At 32.8% G+C, this 20,842-nt stretch overlaps 2 protein-coding genes across 2 annotated transcripts in view; one reads left to right on the top strand and one right to left on the bottom strand.

The window, feature by feature from the left end:
- The first annotated feature begins 209 nt into the window (after positions 1-209).
- On the top strand, positions 210-18,481 carry rig (gem nuclear organelle associated protein rigor mortis). Its single transcript, XM_081986955.1, is given in 27 exon segments — positions 210-419; positions 2,763-2,958; positions 3,019-3,148; positions 3,198-3,442; positions 3,499-3,650; positions 3,844-3,950; positions 4,684-4,850; positions 4,903-5,001; positions 5,054-5,131; positions 5,739-5,840; positions 5,910-6,006; positions 6,973-7,070; positions 7,211-7,354; positions 7,741-7,941; positions 9,540-9,785; positions 9,839-10,007; positions 10,065-10,236; positions 10,290-10,403; positions 10,464-10,654; positions 11,292-11,423; positions 12,242-12,413; positions 14,247-14,444; positions 14,447-14,599; positions 14,656-14,803; positions 14,857-15,120; positions 17,235-17,404; positions 17,566-18,481. Coding segments are annotated over 26 exon segments (4,374 nt in total). The 5' UTR covers positions 210-419; positions 2,763-2,782; the 3' UTR covers positions 18,015-18,481.
- A 1,125-nt stretch (positions 18,482-19,606) lies between these two features.
- mib1 (E3 ubiquitin-protein ligase mind bomb 1) overlaps positions 19,607-20,842 on the bottom strand; it is a 350,938-nt gene continuing 349,702 nt past the window's right edge. The window contains exon 14 of the mRNA XM_081987068.1: positions 19,607-20,089. Within this exon, the coding sequence (XP_081843194.1) occupies positions 19,949-20,089 (141 nt within the window). The 3' untranslated portion in view covers positions 19,607-19,948. The remainder of the gene's footprint in view (positions 20,090-20,842) is intronic.

The following is a 20,842-nucleotide window of genomic DNA, read 5'->3' as shown; positions in this document are numbered from 1 at the left end:
CGATGTATTTCGTAAGTATCTCTTTGTCATATTCGTCCTTAATGAAACATTTGAAATGAACATGGAAAAACGATATTTTCTTGTGCTTTCACCTGCATATTTTAATGGAAAACTTTACTTTTGCGCTAATATTAATAAAAAAAAACGTTTACACATATATAAAAGAAGATTGACATTTTGTTTTTGTTAGGTTATGTTGTAGACATATCTATTCAATGATGACATTTTGAGTTGATATATGGCTAGTAAACAGTTTTTCATATTTTTTAGTGAATTTTTGAATGTTTCTTCTGGTTTAAGAATTCTTTTACTACCTTCGTAATATATGTGAATAGAAAGCGGTTTTAGCTTTGAAAAGTTTCCAAACTATAAAAGCCATCATCATAACTTTTGTAGTGAGAAGTTTGATTTTTAAATTGGTAAGTTTTTAAAGTTTTAAATTCATGGATGTATTCAACTTTTGAAATTACCAAATTAGAAATAAGTAGTATTTTAAACGTATTTTGGCGTTAGTGTTTATTGTGGTTAAAACACAAACAAAAAACACAACAAGATGGCTACAGCTCAAGCTGACTCAAAATAGGCTTTATAGTAATAATATTTTAGTAAAATATCAGTTTTGTTTTGTTAATATGAGGTTCAGAACTAGAAGGAAAAATATTCCTACTGCTTGTACTATGTCCCCTACTGGGGCTACAGAAAAAACTATTCCAATAAAACTAAAACATTTCACACACATTTCTTGAGAGAAATATTGATTTTTGTTAGCTATATGTTTGCACTGCACCAAAAAAGTTTGTTGGAGAAATACAATTTTGTCAATAGAAACAACACAGAGATAGAGAGAAAAGCAAAAGGTACAAATTGCTAAAACCATTTCTAAACTGGCTTGAAACTAAGTATTAATTACATGAAACATTTCAAAGTTGAGTCATTATTATCACATCAAAATGGACAACAAATGTCAATCCAGGAAAACAAATCATTTAATTTGGTTAGACACAAGAGTTAGGTTGTATTATGTCTTTTTGTTACAATTTATAAAACCTGATTTAAGACAGAAAGGTTAAAATTTGGAAAAAAAGTTCTGGAATATGTAGTAAATTGTAAAGAAAATTGAAAACATAATTGAAAAGCTTGTGGTCAGCAAAACAAAAGTTACTATAATTTTTGTCATTCATAGTGGATCATGTTATTACAGATTATAGAAATTAACTCAGAAATTAAATTTAGCCAATTTGAAATAACATACAAATATCTTTAGTAAGCTCTGTTCAGTGACTTCCGACAGTTGTGTCACATTCCTCTGTTTTATAACATGACAGTAGCAGTTATTGTCAGTTTGATGGTTTAATTAATGTCAGGTTATTTTGACCTTTTTATCAGTTTTGACTCAAGTGTGATACATATTAATATTTTATTAAGATTTAAATGGCCAAAATTCCATTTTGAAAGTTCCTTAGACCTTCAAATACTTTTGAAAACCTTAAAAAATGCCAAGGTCCTCTACAAGTGTCTTAAGCCTTCCCATAACTGTTTTAAATTGCCAGAGGCCTTATTAAGAGTCAAAAATCTCTAAATGCTACTGAGAACCTTCTAAAAAGTGCCAGAGTCCACTAAAAATGTCTTAAACCTTTCCATAACTGTTTGAAATTGCCATAGGCCTCTAGAACTATTTTAGAAGTGTCAGACCCTTTAAATGCTACTGAAAACCTTTTAAAAAGTGAAAGAGTCCTCTACAAGTCTACAAGTAGTACAAATTGCCAGAGGCTTCTAGAACCATTTTGAAAGAGTTAGTAACCTCTAAATGCTACTGAGAATCTTCTTAAAACTGACAAGTTTGTATTTGTCCTTAAATTAAACCTTCCCATAACTGATTTAAATTGGCATCATAAAGGTCATTTTGAAAGTTCCATAGATCTCTAAATACTTTTGAAATCCTTTTAAAACAAATGCTTCTACAAGTGTTCTAAACCTTTTAAGAATAGAATTGTTTGTATACCTATACAATATAAAATGTATTGTAGCTCCTGACTTAAGTTATAACCTAAACCTATAATCATTTGCCCATCAATCAATATTACATTTAATCACCGACGTACGTTTTTTCCTGGTGATGATGACACAACAGTCAGAAGTCACTGAATAATCAAGAAACTGAAGAACTGTGCAAGCTGTCATTCTGTTCAAATTGACAGCAAACCCATTAATGGTAGTGTTTCTAAAATATCCGGTTTTTGTTCTATAAGAGAGAAAAAAACATTTTTGAAAAAATTGACTATTTACGTAAAAAACGCTAGTGTGTATGAGGCTGTTTTCAGTTTTTTCTTAACTTAAATGACAGCTGAGATATCGCAAAGATTCAAATATATTCACTTTTCAAAAATCCTCTATATATTGAAAACAAATGAAGACAGACCAATTCTGATTAGACCAGCAGAGTAATCTTGAAAATTGAGCTTGCAACAGTTCTTGCTTTTTTCTATTACAGTTTGCTCTGTATACCCTAATCAACAGTGTAATAATTTCAGATAAATTTATAATATAAAATATTAAAATCAACATATGGGAAGTAAAATTGCTATTTGAACACTTATCACAATTAACTAAGACATAATAAAAGACCCTTTTTGGAAGAACAAAATTTAAAATTTGCAAACAAGTTAGAACGTTCAGTTTCTCCTAATTTTATACTTTCAATAGTACTTCAGTTTTGAGCAGTAGCTACTAATATACATTAGTTTTGATATTGATATTTTCAGCACTTAAGCAATTTTAAAACATGGATTCTTTTGTAATTCCATCACCACCAAACTGGTATGAGCCGGACGTTATGGCATGTGCTCCAGACAACACAGTCATGTACGGATCACGGAATGATCTTATCATAATAAAACCAACAGATACCAACTACCAACCTAACGATATTCAAGTAATACCGGATGCTCACTTTAAAAGGTAACTAACATGCTAATTAACAGGTTTTTAAAATTATTGTAAAACTTATTTTGTTCCTAGCATAACGGTAGTCAATTTCAATAAAAACTGGGGTTCACCATACAAATATGCTGTCACTGCGTCCACTGACAGAGTTATAAAGTTATGGGACGTTGAAACTTTACGGAGAAAAATGTCCCATAATAAGCATGTTCGTATTTAATTAACAGTTGCCCATTAAAATTATCAGGTCATTTTAGTGTTCTGAAGAAGTGGTAAAAGTGATCGGAGTATCATTTGCTGGTGATAATCGCATAGTTAGCGCTACATCAGAAGGACAGGTCATTATTTGGAATCTGGTAAACAACGAACATACCATACTAGACTCGATATTTAAAACTGTCAAAGGGACATTGACGGCCTTCTCAATTTGTCCTCACGAGGCGTCAAGAGCCGCGTTTGGCTTGAAGAACGGTCTAGTGATCATTGTCGATTTGAGAGGAAAGTAATTATTGGAATCGATCGAGTAGTTTCACTTGAACGTATTTTGATTTTAGGAAGTGGAAAAATTTTGGCTACTTATAGAGGGCATAAGTCGGAAGTTACTTCAATGTCCTGGTGTCCAGTTCCTGTTAATATATTTCCAAAAAATCCCAACAATACTGTAGGAGAAATAAAGTATGAAACCCTAGAATCTCATACAACCTTAGATGGTGAGGGGTTTTTCCTAATGTTTGTTCACTTTTTTCTGTTAAGCCAGTGTTTTCGATTATCCCAGGGCTAGTGGCAGTGACGTAATAATTGTCATTGACGTCATATTTGTCGTCACTGCCACTTCTCATGGGACAGAGAGTATTTGATACACACTCTATGTTGTCAAGAAATTTAAAAATTTGTCTTATTTAGACACCAAAGCAACTGCCAATTTTACTGCAGGAAGCTTGTCTGCTGAGACTTCAGAAAACTGGTCCAGCATTCAATGCTTCAACAATGGAACCAAAGAAACACCACAGGTAACATATATTCATATTGATTTTTTTATTTTGCGAATAACTGATCAAGTTGGCCACATAGAATATTGCTCTCTTAGTACAACTGTCTGAAATTTGCTCTTTTGAGAAAATTAAAATTTGAAAAGATAAATTTTTTTGATTACTCTCTAAATAGTTTCCTTGTATAAAAAACCTACTTTCCTGCATTAAAAAGAGCATGAAAATTAGGTAAGATATATAAGCATAACTCAAAATACATACATTTCTAGTTATCTACGTTTGTTTCAACAATTCCAGAACGATATTCTGTTAGACAATCAGAAAGAGCTAATTAGAGGAACTCTAATCGATTTTGTACTTGATTTTGCTCTGCTTTCATATTGCTGCTTTTTCTTGACAAACCGCGAACAGTGGACTTACCAGTACCACTAATGTCATGACAGTTCAAACACGTTAGAAATGTCACAATATTAACCATATGAATGAAAATTTCAAGGGTTTTCTATAGTTTTACTGCTAGTTGGGTTGGAAATTGACAGTAGTCAGTATAAAAACAAGAAAAGTATCCACAAAAACACTTTCAACTCGGTTTTGGCGTCTTTTGTGTTTGCTTTAAACCATCCTATCGCCGTTACTTTGACAGATACGTCACATTGATACTGATACTGAATGGGAGTTCAGAGTTTAAGCTTTTTGGAATATATCTTCTTAAGGCTGTAGCTGTTAATTTGTATACATTAAATATTGAACTTAGATAAGCAACACCGAACGAGACAAGGCTGAAGTGGTTAACTTGAAACAGCCAGAAGTACAGAAAAATTCAGTAAAGAAGACTATCCAGATAGTGAGTTATCGGTTGCAGTTACTTCCAAGATTGATGGATCAGCTGGCCCTGACAATCTTGACCCTACAAAGACTGAAGTGAGCGTAATACAAAAACTGTGAATTTGTTAAAAAAAAGGTAAACTTTCAGGATCCGAATCCAACTAATCCCGATATTCCTTTGCCTTTGGATGTTTCGTGTATTTCGGATAAGGTCGAGGCAAAACCAAAATGTGAACAGTCTTTACAGGTAATTGCTTCGCAAATTTTGTATGAAGTGTGATTTTATTTTATTTTTATAGTTGGGTAGTGGTGATAATGAGCCTTCCGTACCAGTTGAAAATACGTCTTTTAAAGAGTATTCATCAAATATTACAAAGGTAAGTGTTTTGTTTACTGATATTTAGAAGATTCGAGAGTTTTGTCTGAAATACTGAAATAGATAGATAGAGCAACTGTTTAAAAAAAAACTCTTGTTTTTACTGAAGACCAATTTTTTATTGGAAAAATTTCTAGTTTTTGGTAAAAACTTAAAGTTTGATTTCAAAACGTGCAATAAATTTGCAAAACTTCGCCTAAACTGTAAAGTTTGATTTCAAATACCGATCAAGCGCCCAAAACCTGAAACATTATTCATTCAATCGAGGATCGTAAATTACAAATATTAATTATTTGTTATTTACGGTTCAGTGTATTCGCACCCAATAAAATTCAGAGAACGTTTCAAATTCAACCAATGACAGTAGTTTTATATTGATTTTTATTAAACGATAACGGTATTACCAAAATAGCGCCAAATTAGTTTTTTTGAATGCATCATAGCTTATACTTTGAAACTACCCTGACTTCAAAAGGAATCATTAGACCAATTCAGGTATGATAATATAGATCACATGAATGTTGTCTTTATTTGTATTCAATCATTGTTTCCTTAAGCAACACCTCACTCAACATCAGCACCCAAAAAAAATGTAAAACTTTTCTTAGGTACTTGACAGTGAAACTGAGTCAAATAAGAATACACCAACCGACAGGAGGAACATATCAATGGAGCTGTCATATTCAACGGAACATCAACCAAACATCATAGTAAGTGTTTAAGTTTGTTACAGCGGACTCTTATCAATAATTTAACTTGCGAAATTCTTTGTAAACAAATTTGGCAAAATTTAAGCTTTTGAAGATGGAATGTGATGCCGACTCATCGCCTGATCGGCGTTATTTGTCAATGGAAATCTCAGATTCTATTGAAAATGTAAGAAATCCAGTAATCTTAAAATTTATTAAGTGGGAGTTTTTGGGTCTATTTTTTTCTCAAAGTGAATGTGTAAAAATGATAGGAAAGCAAAGAACACACAGCCTTTTCCACAAACATTTTTTTATTTATACATAGAGAGGTCGCTTATTAAAACCCATCTTTGGTTGGATTATGTTATTAACATTGTTAGTTGGTGGAAAGTGTTATCTGACCCAACTCTGTGAGATCACAGGATAATTGAGTTTAGAATAGAAGGAATTATCCCATGATAATTTCTGGAAGGAATACTAGGAAAACACATTGGCCGTTTTATAGAACTAATTTAGCAGAAAGCCTCAAACAGGCTAATACAAGATGGGCAAACTTTCTATAAGGATGAGATAGACAAACATGGGTCTTGCTATCTCCCCCTTATAGAAATATAGCCGGTGCCTCACTTTATATACATATAAGGTACGTTTACTATCCTTTATAGGTATGTGGTACATTATGTAGACTTTAAAATTTTCTACCTCCTGAAAATGGGTACCAAAACATAGAGGGTGGCCCAAAGAAAAGGTGGCTCCCCTACTAATTACTTTCCTGGTAGATTTGGAAAAAAACGCTTGAACACGTCAACATCTTCTCCACTAAAATACTATAAAACAGGGTGATCCATAAAGAAGATACCACACGTCACTTTCGATTTTTAAATGGGAATCTACTAGTTTTATATCAGTTTTTACTCCTGCGTGACGTTTGGTATTAAAAAGTGATAATAATTAGTAATAAAATAAGTTCTGCCGTTCGCCACTGCTTATTTTAATATTGTTGAGGTTAATATCTTAACTTTTTCGCCCTTGGTTGGGCCACCCGGTATGTAGAGCAATCTTTCTAATAGGGGCTTTAAATAAATATTCTGTGGAGAAGGCTGAGTGTACTTTCTCATCATTTTTAATTATTTATTGTTTATTTTTTCGTTAGACTTTAGATGTAATAAAGCCAGAAACTGAATCAAACCCGGAGGAGAGAGAAAACAAGACTGAAGTTAACACAAATGCGAGTACAGGACAACAAAATAGGTTAGTGATTGAGTTGAATATGAAATTGATTTAATATTAATTGCTACAAATAAAAAATGTCAGTCACCAGTTTTGAATTTAACATTAAGTTTTATTATTAATTAGTAGTCTGTATTTTACTATATTCGAGTCATTTATAGCTCAGTGCAAAATATTACAATTGAGCAAATCATAACTAAATATGACTCGTCACCAGAAGAAAACTGGAGGAGTGAAGCGGTTTTGCGGAAGATTGAAGAACAACCAAGAAGAGAATTTTTGCTTGCAACTTCAGCACGTGACGGGTAAGTAAGATTTTTTTTTCATTTATAATGTTTAAAAACTATATTGAGTATATTTTCATTTACTCAAAAACATACCCAAATTAACAAAATGTAGTTTATTGATACAAGACCTTATTAGGCAAGCATTATTAACTTTGGCAACAATGCACTGGTTACAAATAATGAATAACTTCACTTATACGCTGCGGAAATGAAGAGTCTCTAATTACGTCACGGGGGATCGTGCCAGGCTCATTTTAATATTTTATTTAAGCCTTTTATAAAATAATGACGATTGAAAAACAAGAATTAATATCACATTGTAAGGCATAAACTGTATCAAGTTTATATTTTAAACATTGGTGTTTTTTTTCTTGAGGTTTAAGAAGCAATAATTTGAATTTCAGTTATGTGTACATATGGCAGACGCTTGGAGGACCGTTGGCAACCTTTTTCACCATTCCATTATTGTGTAAAAATAAATCGAAAAAAAGTAAAACGTTGCCTAAAGACGTTTTCAACGTTTTGTGTTGGGCCACACCTCGTACGTTGTTGAGCTCTACGATTGGTGGAGAGTTACTGGGATGGACATTGCCAAAGCCGGGAGGGTGAGTTTTTTTTAAATGCCAATTGTAATTAATATCTTACCGAAAGAGGTAGAGAAATGGCCGATAATTTCACTGGTTAGATGTTATAAATAAACCCAATTTATGCAATTTTCACGGTGGATTTAACAACACTTTGGTTCCTTTGACTGTCTGTCAATGTCAGTCTGATTCCTCTAATTCAAATTCAAAAATTTAAAATCTTTCTGATAATATTTAGTGATTGGACATGGACATAAAGCTTATTATACGCAAAACTATTTTAAAGAGGAACGAACAGAAATTAGAAGCCAATCTCCTCTCTAGCAAATCCAGCGACGAGGATTCCTATTAATACTTATTTCTATGTTTAAGTTCATACTTGAAGAAGTACATCAAATTAACAGTTTCAATTAAACTGCCATCATCTTCCAAAGAAACTGATAAATTATTTTTTGGTGGATTTAAAGATGCTTTGCAACTTTGACCTCAAAATACCTCCCTTCTCCACTGCTGTTTTGTTTTTTTTTGTATTGACTTTGTTAATTTTCGAAAAATTTAAAATATTAGTGTCACAATCTTCTGCCTTTAAATCAGTTTCTGCTTTCCAGTTTGCTCATGAACTTTTGCAGTTAAGTCACTGTTGGTTTGTGTCGTTAATAATTTATCTACATTTTCTTTAGTGTCTTCAATGCAGCCTAACTCATTTGCTGAAACTTATACACTTTCAGGACAATATTCTCCATTCCTATATCTGTTTTGCAGGACAATATTATTTCCATTCCTTAAACATCCATTTTGATTAAACACTGGTCTCCAACCTTCAATTTTATAAGGAACCAGAATTATTAATATGGGATGTTAACGCGGATGTAACGAATAACAGGAAAGTGTTTATTGGGTGAAAATAGGTGAAGCAGAAAGGAACTAGGATGGTAACCCAACGACACGTGTTTCTGTTTGTTGGCATCATCAGGCGTGTCGGCCAGCAGCGACACAATGGGCCTGTCCCACAATTTTTTTTTATTTCATAACCACAAAGACGGATTGAAAATATTATACCCGTATTTTTTTGTTTTCAAAAATATTAAGTCTAAATAGAAAAAAAATTATGATAAAAACTACATTAATCTCATGTTTTAAACGCCCGCCGCCGGTGACGTACTACACTATCAACCAATCAGCGACAAGAAGTGAAACAGTTAGCGTGCAACAGCCAATAAAATCGCCCAGAATTACGTACGTCACATGCGCGCCAGAACAGATCTTTTAAATTTAATGGACAAATTCAAACTAATGTAGGAACATTTACGACCATAATTTTTCTTCAAGAATATGAAAAATTAGTTTTTTGATCCTATTCTTTCGATTCCAGTCATTAAAACAAAAATTTATGATATGTGGGATAGGCCCATTGTGATTTCCGCTAGGATTATTATCTTTGATCCTTTTGTGCTTCGTTTTTATGCGGAATTACCCAATGAACACTTTTTTATTTTGGCATCCTAAAAGTAAACTTAACATTAAAAAACGTCCTGAACTGTTTAGCAAACCAGAAATATCCTTCCTAATACATCCTTTACGTTAACCTGTTTGGAATAATGATTATTCTTCTATTGCAGCCTCAATAAAGCTTACATAAAAATACACAATTATCACGGAAAACCAATAACATGTATTAAAACAGCAATTGCGTACGATTTGGATGAAACAAATTTTTTACAAGAGAAGAATGTAACAGTCTGGACCACTGGCCTGGATCGTGTTTTGTGTAATTATGATTGCGATTCAGATAAGTTGATCACTTATTATCAAAGCCTGAACGGATCTGCGTGCTGTTTGGCTGGTTGTCCAGTAGATCCGTCGAGGTATATTTGAAAACGTCTTCTTTGATTTGTGTAAACACATTTTTTTTAAATAGGTTGGCAATGGGTGATGAAAAGAATATTAAAATATGGAATTTAAGCCAAACCAACAACAAAATATTTCGATTTCCCACTTCATTCGAAAAGATTCATTCGGTTATTACTGCAATGGCCTGGCATCCTACTGACGAAAATACGCTGGCTTTTGGGACACAAGAGGGCAGAGTGAGTTTATTAACTGAAATTTAATTCTATTGACACCACTAATATAACTTTATATAGATTGGCATTGTAACAATTTCGGGTAAAAACATTAAGACTAAAGTACTACCACAGTATTTTAAATCTGAAATATACAAATTGGAATGGGGTCCTGGTAGAAAATTAGGCTCGCGCAAACTGTTTGCGCTTAGCGCAGGTGTAGTGGTTAGTTTCGATACCGATTCTGAAGAAGGTGATTGTTTACAAATTATAACTTTGCGGTTTTTAATTATAATTTTTACACAGAACCTGTAGCTCTGGTAGTGCCATCTCCACAAGTATGTAAAGTGACCATAAACACGTTATATACTTTCGCTTGGAGCCCGGACTACAGCTTTTTGTTTGCAAGTTCCAAAGACAGTATGTAACCCATCAACTTTACACTGAAAGCACATTTTTGTACATTTTCAATTATATCAGGGGGCTGCATCAAATACGACCAAAACTTGGAAACCTACGAAGTATTTTATATGTGTCCGAGAATAGATTCAGTCGTTTGGCATCCTGATGCTTATGCCTGTCAACCTAATGGAACTGAAACACACTATTCTACAGTCTTTGCGTCGGTGGTAATGGGGTCTGGGGTGATGCTATTCTATTATACCACAAAAGTAAGTATACATAGTTAGGAAAAGAAAAAAATGTTAATTCTTGCAGACTAACACATGTCAGTTACAGTTAAGTTTTTCTTGATTTGTATCGCGACCATTGATTTGTAGTCGTTTTTTCTTCATATCATTTCTATTGGTAATTTTGAAATTTTTCATTCACATGTACGCGAAAAGTCATACAAAATAGGATGACGTGGCCAATGTAATAAGCAAATAAGTGTTTGAAAATGACAAATGGAGAAACAAACGTCACGTTACCTGTTTTATTTCATTATTATGTCATACTGTTTTTGCTTTATTTATCATATACCGGGTGTCTATTAAGAACTTGTACAAACTTTAAGAAGTGACTAATTTTAAGCAAAAAGTTTATTTCAAAGATACAGGGTGTCATACATACAGGAGCTATACATTAGGGTTCTCCGAAAACTGTATCGAAAAAGTACAAGAGAAATCTAAAAATTTGTGTAGTCACCAAAGTCAATAGGGCGCCGATCATCTAAATATTTTCAAAATGATCATAATTCCTAATACTAAAGTTGACAGAGATTTTTTAGGTAGAGTAGGTTAGTTTTTTAAGCCTTTCTTGTAATTTTTACGCTCGTTAACATGTTCTCATATAATGTTAATCCAACAGAATGGAAAAACAACATTTTTACGAAATGGCATGATTACCTACAAATCGAGTAAAGCACGAATTCGAGCCATACAATGGAGTCCTTTCGCAGAAAGTAATTTGGTGTGGGTGAATGACGCAGGCGTTGCAGTGGTAAGTACCTTAGTTACTTTGTGGGTATAACATGTAAATATAAATTTGTATAGTTTCCGCCCTATTTACACATTCAATCAATTGATTGTTGGGTCGATAAAACAGTTTCCATATGTTGCTTTTGGTTAGTTCCATTGATTTGAAATAAACTGCTCATCAAAAAGAATGGGTTAGCAACATTTTTGATTGGCTATATCTTCAAGTTGACTCACTCGATATTAACAATTTTTTTGAGAATTAAAAGGTATTTTCTTTCTCTTTCTGATAAGACCTAAATGATCTTTGTGAAAGTTGCCACGGATCCGAGTATACAGAGTGTGACTGAGGTAGTCAAAAATGAAAAATTTGGTCTAACGCCATTTCTCGCAAAAATATTTCTTTTGGCGATCGTTTACAAAATTTATTGCAAATTATTTAATTTAAGGTTTATTTTAATTCTCTTGTTTCAAATTCAACAATTTCTTTAGACCCTATCCGGAAGAAGTAGGGGATTAGGAAGGTTACATGTAAAACTACTCAATTTACCTAAAAAAACTTTGAAAACAATTAAGTTATAAATAGTTAGCATGTTCAGTAATTTTAATGGAAATTAATGATATTGGATAAAGAAGCACACTATTTGTTTAATAATCCAATTCATATCTCTAGACAGGTCGTTCACAAAATTTATTGCAACATTTTTAAAATGTGGTTACTTTTAATTCTCTTGTCAACAACAACTTCTTTATATATTTTCCGGAAGAAATACGGGATTAGAAAAAAGAGCATTAATTTTAGGCTAATTTTAGTATTAGTAAAAACTACTTATTGTGTTTTAGGTTGCTGACACTACTACCCAACGAGTTTTACACACTTACATAAACCCTTGGCTTGACGGTTTGGTTTCGGTTTACTGGAGTTCAATCCATCCATCTTACATTATTTTAACCACCGATAATCGGATGGTTCTTAGTGTTAACATCACAGACTATCCGGGTTTAAATCAAGCAGGTTAGTTTCGAATAGTTGTTGTACAGAGTGGTCCAGTTTTAAATGTCAATAATTCACCATTCTATAGCCCATCAAAAAATAAGTTAACATTGTTCTGAAAAAGGCTTCCTAAGGAAAATACAGTTCTTCAAATTTCAGTTTAAAAAATCGTTTTTTTTTGTAATAACTGTCAGACCGTTGAATCAAATTTGAAACAAGCATTCTAGAAATTAATACTCATTATAAATGACGCTTGCCAAATTCTCCAGAAGCGTATATACAGGTATATACAAGATGGTTTTCATATTTTTGCCTTATTTTCTACGTCTTTGGATATTTTTCAAAAATTACAGTTTCTTTTAATTTTATTGTTCACGATGAAAAATTAATTATCTCTTATACAATTCTAATTTGAAACTTCGTTTACGGGATAATTCAGTTATTACGTTCAAAGACCCAAAACTAACCCACCCAACTTAAATATTGTCTTGGAAACGAAAAATTGACTTAAGAAGCTTAAAAAATTTTATTGTAGCCAGTTTTCATAGTTTCCAAATAAACTGAAATTCTTTAGTTTTGAAAATTGACTTAGAAAAGATAAAAATTTATTTTAGAAGCTTAAAAATTGTTTGTAACCAGTTTTAATACAAATTGAGAGACTTTAGTATTAAAAATTGATTTTTCTAGAATTTTTGAGTACAAATTCATACATTTAAACCTTAAAAATTGACTCGAACACCAAAAAGTGACTCTGAACTAATGTAAAGTGACATCAGAAGCTTAAAATTTGCATTTGAACTAAGTTTTCATAATTTGAAGACAAATTTCAATATTTTAGTCTTGAAAATAGTCTTAAATACAGGACATTGACATTAGATTCATGAAAATTGTCTTGAAAACTAACTTTTCGTACTTTTACTTTACTTTTCATATTCCTAGAATTCTGGACTATTTTTAGTGATTCAAAACTGCTTTCAGCTTAGAAAATCGAAATTATTGACATACCTAGCAAACAATTTTTACATTCTCCATAGACTTAAAATATCATTCTAAGCTTTTTTACTAGAGTCTAGATTTAAAATCTAGACTGTTTTTAGTGCTTTAAGATGCTTCAATACTATCTTTTGACTTATCAGGCCTAAACGCCAGTTTGGACACTGTCCATAGTTTTGAAAATGTCATAGGTGCAATAAATTGTAGTATCTCTAAGAAATTCAGACTGTTTTTAGTGCTTTTTAAGACTGAAAAATCGAGTTTAAGATTATTTCGACAAAGAAGTTTCTTCCATAATAAAAGTAAAAAATGTTGGTACCAAATGCTACGATATTAGTTTTGAGAAGTAAAATAGTCCGAAAATTTAATTTACTTCTAGTCTTGTTTCAGAAAATTGAGTTGTACACCAATTAAAGTCCTGAAAATAGACTCTCTTTAGTCCAAGTCAGTTCTAGCCTTTTAATCAACTTTTAGATTATTTTTAATAGCAAAAAATGAGTTTTATGTACAATACAATCTTTGTCTTGATTTCCGGACTGTTTTTAGTTCTTAAAATCCAGTTTCAGATACTGACAGTCTGAGAAAACGAATTATAAGGCTATTTCTAGTAGTTAATAACAAATTTTTAGACTATTCAGTACAAATTTGGACTCTCACAAGTCTTGAATGTTCAGTTTTACACTATAAAACGATTTTTTAAATTGAAATCTGGTGGGCTATATCTTAGGAAACGTTTTTCAGAAAAATTACATAATGCAAGTCAACTTATTTTTTGATTGGCTATCGAATGGTGAATTATTGACACTTAAAACTGGACCACCCTGTATATAAAACGCAGTTGTTGAGTTTTAATTTTTTTAGAAATTGATAGTACTATTAATCGCATTAATAAAAAACGAGGGACTGAACTTACGCACAATTTACCTAAAGCAAAGGAAGAAAAAAAGGAGAAAGAAGGCGCTAAAGGCAAAAAACAAAAAGTGTCCTCTAATAGTACCTGTGTTTTATACTATCAAAGAGAAAATCAGGTATACATTGCGTATTACGCCACGAAACTGTTTTTAAATGTTTAGTGAAGGTTTCAGATTTACGTAAGGTGCTGCAATGGAAACTGGAAGGCAATATAGCTGACGAAAACTCTAGCTCTTGCCAGATTGGCGTTTTGGATGTATTCGGTGATGATTGTAACTTGGAAAAAATTTTCAAGTCAAACAGTTCGTTATTACACATTTTGCACTTAACGTCTACTTTATGTTTTTTTTTTTTTTAGTTTCCTCCTTAACACAAAACAACCATACTGATAAACTCAACATGATGGCTTTAATGAAAGGCGATATAAATGAAACCGTTAAAAATGCAATAGAACAAAAGCGAGTTAATACGTGGATTATAAGCGTTGCACCAATGGTGTCGCCCCAGTAAGATAAGTTTTTTCGTTAAAACACAGTTTTCCTGAACAACTATAATTTAGGTGTTGGAAGGATGCTTGCAAAACGTACGTAGAGCAACTGCTTGAGCAATCTGATCCTGATGTTTTCGAGGTGGTGACGTTTCAATTGGTTTGCCACCAGGTGGAGGAGGCCGTTAAATTTCTTTGCGAACGAAAACTCTTCCGCGAAGCGTACGTTTTAGCTAAAAAAAGGTTGGGTTCTGGAAATGAAATGATCAATACCGTTTTGAGTGAATGGGCAAAACACTGCGCTTATGAGGGAAATTATGAATTTGCTTCTTGTTGGTAAGTTAGTAATTGTTTAAAACTTTAGTTGTCTATACAATCAGTTTTAAATTGGGTTTCTAAAGGTGTTTCGAATTTGAGTTACATGATGGGGATCTCAGCAACGGTAAGAGATACGAAATCGGTTAAATTGGGGCAAAGTTGCGCAATTTAAAGTTCAACTATACAGGGTAATTCAAATTCGACCCTCACCATTGGGATCTCAGAAACCATAAGAGATACGAGAAAGTTTAAATTGGGGCAAAGTTGCGCAATTTAAAGCTCAACCAAATGCTGTTTTAAAATGTCGATTTTCCGAGTACTTCCGAAGATATCCGAAAAAAACTGAAAATTTGATTTTTTTGTTTTTATTTATTTCTAACCTTATTTGAAGAGATATTCGAAAACTAAAAGCATCTTTTCATTGCCACTTTTTCCTAGCTATTCGATGATGGATTCAAATTTGCAACACGACATTTCGTTTTTTGTCAGTCATCATCAACTTTCTTTTTTCTTATGGGCGCCATATTGAATTTTTATTCCACCAAATAGTACGTTTTATTCTGATTTTAGTGATGTATAATAACTTATGATTTGCTTCATAAATAACAAAATAATTCAATAAAAACTATTTTTACTTTAGTTTTGGCTTTGAGTTAATGGGCCGTTTTATAAAATGTCATTATTTGACAGTACTTGTCAAACACGATAATTCGGACGATCATTAGAGCGTCAATCATAGTTAAAAATGTATCTAGAAAAGAAACCCCCGCAGAAAATGTTATTATTATACAAGCATTGCTGAACTATTTAGGTTAATCAGAAAAATAGATTTGTTAGCATTAACTCTAACTTAAAAGGCTCATTTATGTTTCCATGAGAAAGATAATCATTTTAGGAACTTAATTTTTTGCCAAATTTCAATTTTTTATAATGTTAAGTGCAAGTTTATAGTTATTTATAGAGCAAGTGACTTAAACCATTTTTTATTCATTTATATTTGTTCGAGTGAATAAACCGGTTTAAGTCACGTGTTACAGTATTTTATTAAATTTCGACGTGTACACATTTGTGACTAAGTATGTTTATGTCAATTGCGTGTGACAAGTCTCATTAACTCAAAGATAACTAAGGTAAAATTAGTTTTTATTGAATTATGTTGTTATTTATAAAGCAAATCATAAGTTATTATACATCACTAAAATCAGAATAAAACGTACTATTTGGTGGGCTAATAATCCAATATGGCGCCCATAAGAATAAAGAAAGTTGATGATGGCTGCCAAAAAACGAAACGTCGTGTGGCAAATTTGGATCCATCATCGAATAGCTGGGAAAAAGTGGCAATGAAAAGGTGCTTTTAGTTTTGGAATATCTCTTCAAATAAGATTAGAAATAAATAAAAACAAAAAATCAAATTTCTTAGTTTTTTTCGGATATCTTCGGAAGGACTCGGAAAATCGACATTTTTAAAACGGCATTGGGTTGAGCTTCACATTGCGCAACTTTGCCTCACTGTAGTGTATATACCAACTGTATCTCTTATAATTTCCGAGATCCCAATGGTGAGGGTCGAATTTGAATTACCCTGTAGACCGTTTTAACATTTGAAAAATTCCGATTACTTCCGGAGATATCCGACAAAATGATTCAAATTTTCGTATCTATGCAATGTTATTGTCCAGTAACTTCGGTTGGCAATAAAATCACCTGTGTTATGACGTGCAACTAAAGTTATAATGATCAGGGTATAGATACGGAAATAAATTCAAATTACGCACCTTAAAATATGTTGGAAATAGTGCGCAATGTTGCCGTCTGTTTTCCGATTTTCTTGCTCTTACAATCACCGAGCCTTATACATCTCGAAGTGTCAAAGTTTGACGTAAACAACAGCGTTTTGGAACACACCATTTTTCCTTCAATATTAATTGAGAAACAAGCAAAGGAAAAATTAATAATCACACTAAATAGACAACGTCACAAGCGCTAAAAACGGCCGAACTGAAACGTGGTTCAGTTTTGGCGCGCTTAGTTTGCATTTGAACTTCAATTGTTGATAAATTTGTTATGTCAAAAATAGATGAACGTGTGAACAGGGCTTATTCTAACCTTATTTTTTGGTATAATTTCAGTTACATTACACTAGGAATGTACAGCGAGGCTGCTTATTTGTTGTTCAGGAGAACAAACGTTGAATTGCTGGAGTTTGCCGCCCATTTAGCCAATTTGGCTGGAAATGACGATTTGCAAAAAGCGATTGAAGATAAAGTGGAAGCTTTACGAAAACCGGTAGATTTAACCGGTGAGTTTCATTTAAGTTTACTAAAATAGTTTAATATAGTTAAGTGTATTAGTTATATGAGTAATATATAGAAATATTTCATTCAAATTTTTCTGCTTTTCTTTTATCAGTCTGTCTCTTTATAAACTGGGCAACTAGACAGCTCAATCATTTAATTTCAGGATCGTCATTACCGTATTTGGATCACAAAGGAGAAAAGCTCAGAATTTTCACTGCAAAGACACCGGATAGCTCGGATTTGAGCGAAACTGCAGACAGCGACAATGAAGTGACTGCTGAGCCAAAACAAGAACTAGTAAAGGAAGCGACCGTGAAGCCCGAGGAAGAAGAAGCTCAGACAGAGCAGTCCATCGAACAAAACACTGATCAACCTACGACTTTGATTGCTGAAGAACGTGAGAACCTGGACGGTTCGGAACCCGAGTCGTTTGCATCGGCAGTAGATGCGGAATATGAATATCTAGAAGACGTCGCCGATGTCACTTTTGAGATCGTGGATTTTGAAGACATATCAGATAAAGCTTCTCCTCTATCTGACGAGGCAAACGAACCAGAAGACTGGCAAGCTGCTTCGAAACGAGTGGACAACCCCATCACTGAAGCTGAATGAAATCTTGAGTTATTTCAGTAAGCCGGAGAATGGGTTAAAATGGTTTAATTTTTAAGCAATAAATGGGTGTTTTTTTTTTTTACTAAATTATGAAGTATTCTCATAAGAGTCATGATTTTAATTTCGTTTTTTAATTAAGTTTGCGTCTCATTTGATAATCATAACTTGGCCTAGCACACACTATGTACAGCAAAAATCAAAGTAGATGTAACAGTGTAATGGAAAAGAACATTCTATTGTTACGTCATATCAGTTTAATTTGATTTTTGACATACAAATGAGGAAATAGGTTAAGCTTGCGAATAAGCGAAAAGTTGTACGGATATTTTAATTAATAGTCTTGATTAAACACATTTGTTTCGGGACTGTCTCCTCAGGGTTACATTAAGCCTATAATCGTATTGATGCTCCTGGAACTGGTTTATTTCAAAAATTATAAAGTAAATAAATTATTTTCTTTTCTTAAATCGTTGTTTTTTTTATTTATTTTTCCTTACTATTTATAAGCCCGAGGTAATTTAAATTTTCTTTGACAAATGGCGTAGTTACAAATATTGGGAGTACTTAAAATTTACCTCTTTGCGTTTCTGCTCTCCTGGTACAAAATCCAATTTTGTGAACAATTTAGCAAAAATTGGTTTTTCTACCAGGAGCACAGAAAATGCACGAGGTAAATTTACCTCGTTGTGTTTCTGCTCTCCTGATACAAAATCCAATTTTGTGAACAATTTAGCAAAAATTGAATTTCTACCAGGAGCACAGAAAATGCGCGAGATAAATTTACCTCGTTGTGTTTCTGTTCTCCTGATACAAAATCCAATTTTGTGAACAATTTAACAAAAATTGATTTTTCTACCAGGAGCACAGAAAATGCACGAGGTAAATTTACCTCGTTGTGTTTCTGCTCTCCTGATACAAAATCCAATTTTGTGCACAATTTAGCGAAAATTGATTTTTCTACCAGGAGCACAGAAAATGCGCGAGATAAATTTACCTCGTTGTGTTTCTGCTCTCCGGATACAAAATCCAATTTTGTGAACAATTTAGCAAAAATTGAATTTCTACCAGGAGCACAGAAAATGCGCGAGATAAATTTACCTCGTTGTGTTTCTGTTCTCCTGATACAAAATCCAATTTTGTGAACAATTTAGCAAAAATTGAATTTCTACCAGGAGCACAGAAAATGCGCGAGATAAATTTACCTCGTTGTGTTTCTGCTCTCCTGATACAAAATCCAATTTTGTGAACAATTTAGCAAAAATTGAATTTCTACCAGGAGCACAGAAAATGCGCGAGATAAATTTACCTCGTTGTGTTTCTGTTCTCCTGATACAAAATCCAATTTTGTGAACAATTTAGCAAAAATTGAATTTCTACCAGGAGCACAGAAAATGCACGAGGTAAATTTACCTCGTTGTGTTTCTGCTCTCCTGATACAAAATCCAATTTTATGGAAAAATTGGCAACAATTGAACTTTCTACCAGGAATACAGAAAGTGCATTAGGGTCTTTAACTTTTCTTGACAATTGGCGAAGGAACTAAGTATTAAAGAAACTGACTAGCAGGAGTAATGAGAAAATCAATAGCAATATTCAGATTAAGCAATTCTTTATTGAAAATAACGTAATACAATAATTACAGGCCTAAGAATACTTATAATTAATTTAATTACTAGCATAAAATTGCTTGCAATTATAAAAAACCCTCTTTAAGTCTTAAGTAAAATAAACAATAATTGAGTTATCTTAATTGCTTAATAGAAATGTAACTGACAATTATTATCTTATCCTAGACTACTTATAACTGTAAGTTTCAGCATAATTGTCAAATCAGATCTTTTTTGGACTATAATTCAGTTAATCCAAATTCCTTACAATAACTTATTTCAGGTTAAAAACCACTTAAAATTACCACATTAAAAACAACATAATAGCTAATACAAGAGTATTCTTTTCTCGACGGCTTTTCTGCAGATTGGACATTCGGACATTTGATCGCCGCACATTTGACAAAGTCCGTGACCGCACAGGAATATCATGTTTTTCAAACGGTCCAGGCATACCGGACACATTGTCTGTAAAATATACAAATTTTATTAGTAACACTAATGATGAAAAAGAAATCGTTAGGAAAACGTTAATTAATCTTATTTACAGGGTGTCCTGTATAGAGACGCTTTAGACGAAGCAACAAGCAAGTTTTGAATTATACAAATTCAGTTGGGTCACCTTGTAACTTTTGGCTTTGCTAACTGATTAAGGCCCCTCTGAGAGCACAAATAACAGAATCTTGTAAAGAACTACTATTACACTTTTTTGTACCTCCTCAGTCGAAATGGACTTAGAGTAGTTTCTAAAACAGACAGAACACAATAATTAGCTATTAGCTACTCCAATCAATAACGACTCTTAATTGAAAAATGCACTTGAATAATATGAGATTCTCAAGATTTTAAAAGCAGTTTTCAATCACAAGAAAAACAGCAAACTGTGTTAACTGAGAACAATGTATACAGGTGTGCTAAAAGTAAAACTGGTCTTGGTAAACATGGAAAACCATGTAACTGATAGAGAAACATTGATAATTAAATGCGCGAGACAAAGACAGAAAACCTAAAAAAAGTCCAAGTAGTGCAGAAATTTTGCTGCGATGTTGTCAAATGTGTCTCTGAATTTGTCGAAGTGCCAATAATTAAGAGCTTATATGTAACTAATCTAGGGGATGAATTAAGATAAGCTTCTGCCAACATCATGCAATTGACAATGTTTCTCTGTCAGTTACATTGGTTTTCCTATGGCCAGTTTTAGATTTACCACACCTGCTGCAC

This window comes from Ips typographus, linkage group LG9 (assembly GCF_016097725.1).
Source record: "Ips typographus isolate SLU linkage group LG9, UJ_Ityp_2.0, whole genome shotgun sequence".
Taxonomy (NCBI): Eukaryota; Metazoa; Arthropoda; class Insecta; order Coleoptera; family Curculionidae; genus Ips; species Ips typographus.
The sequence above is the reverse complement of the archived record's forward strand: the minus strand, read 5'-3'. Positions and strand labels throughout refer to the sequence as shown.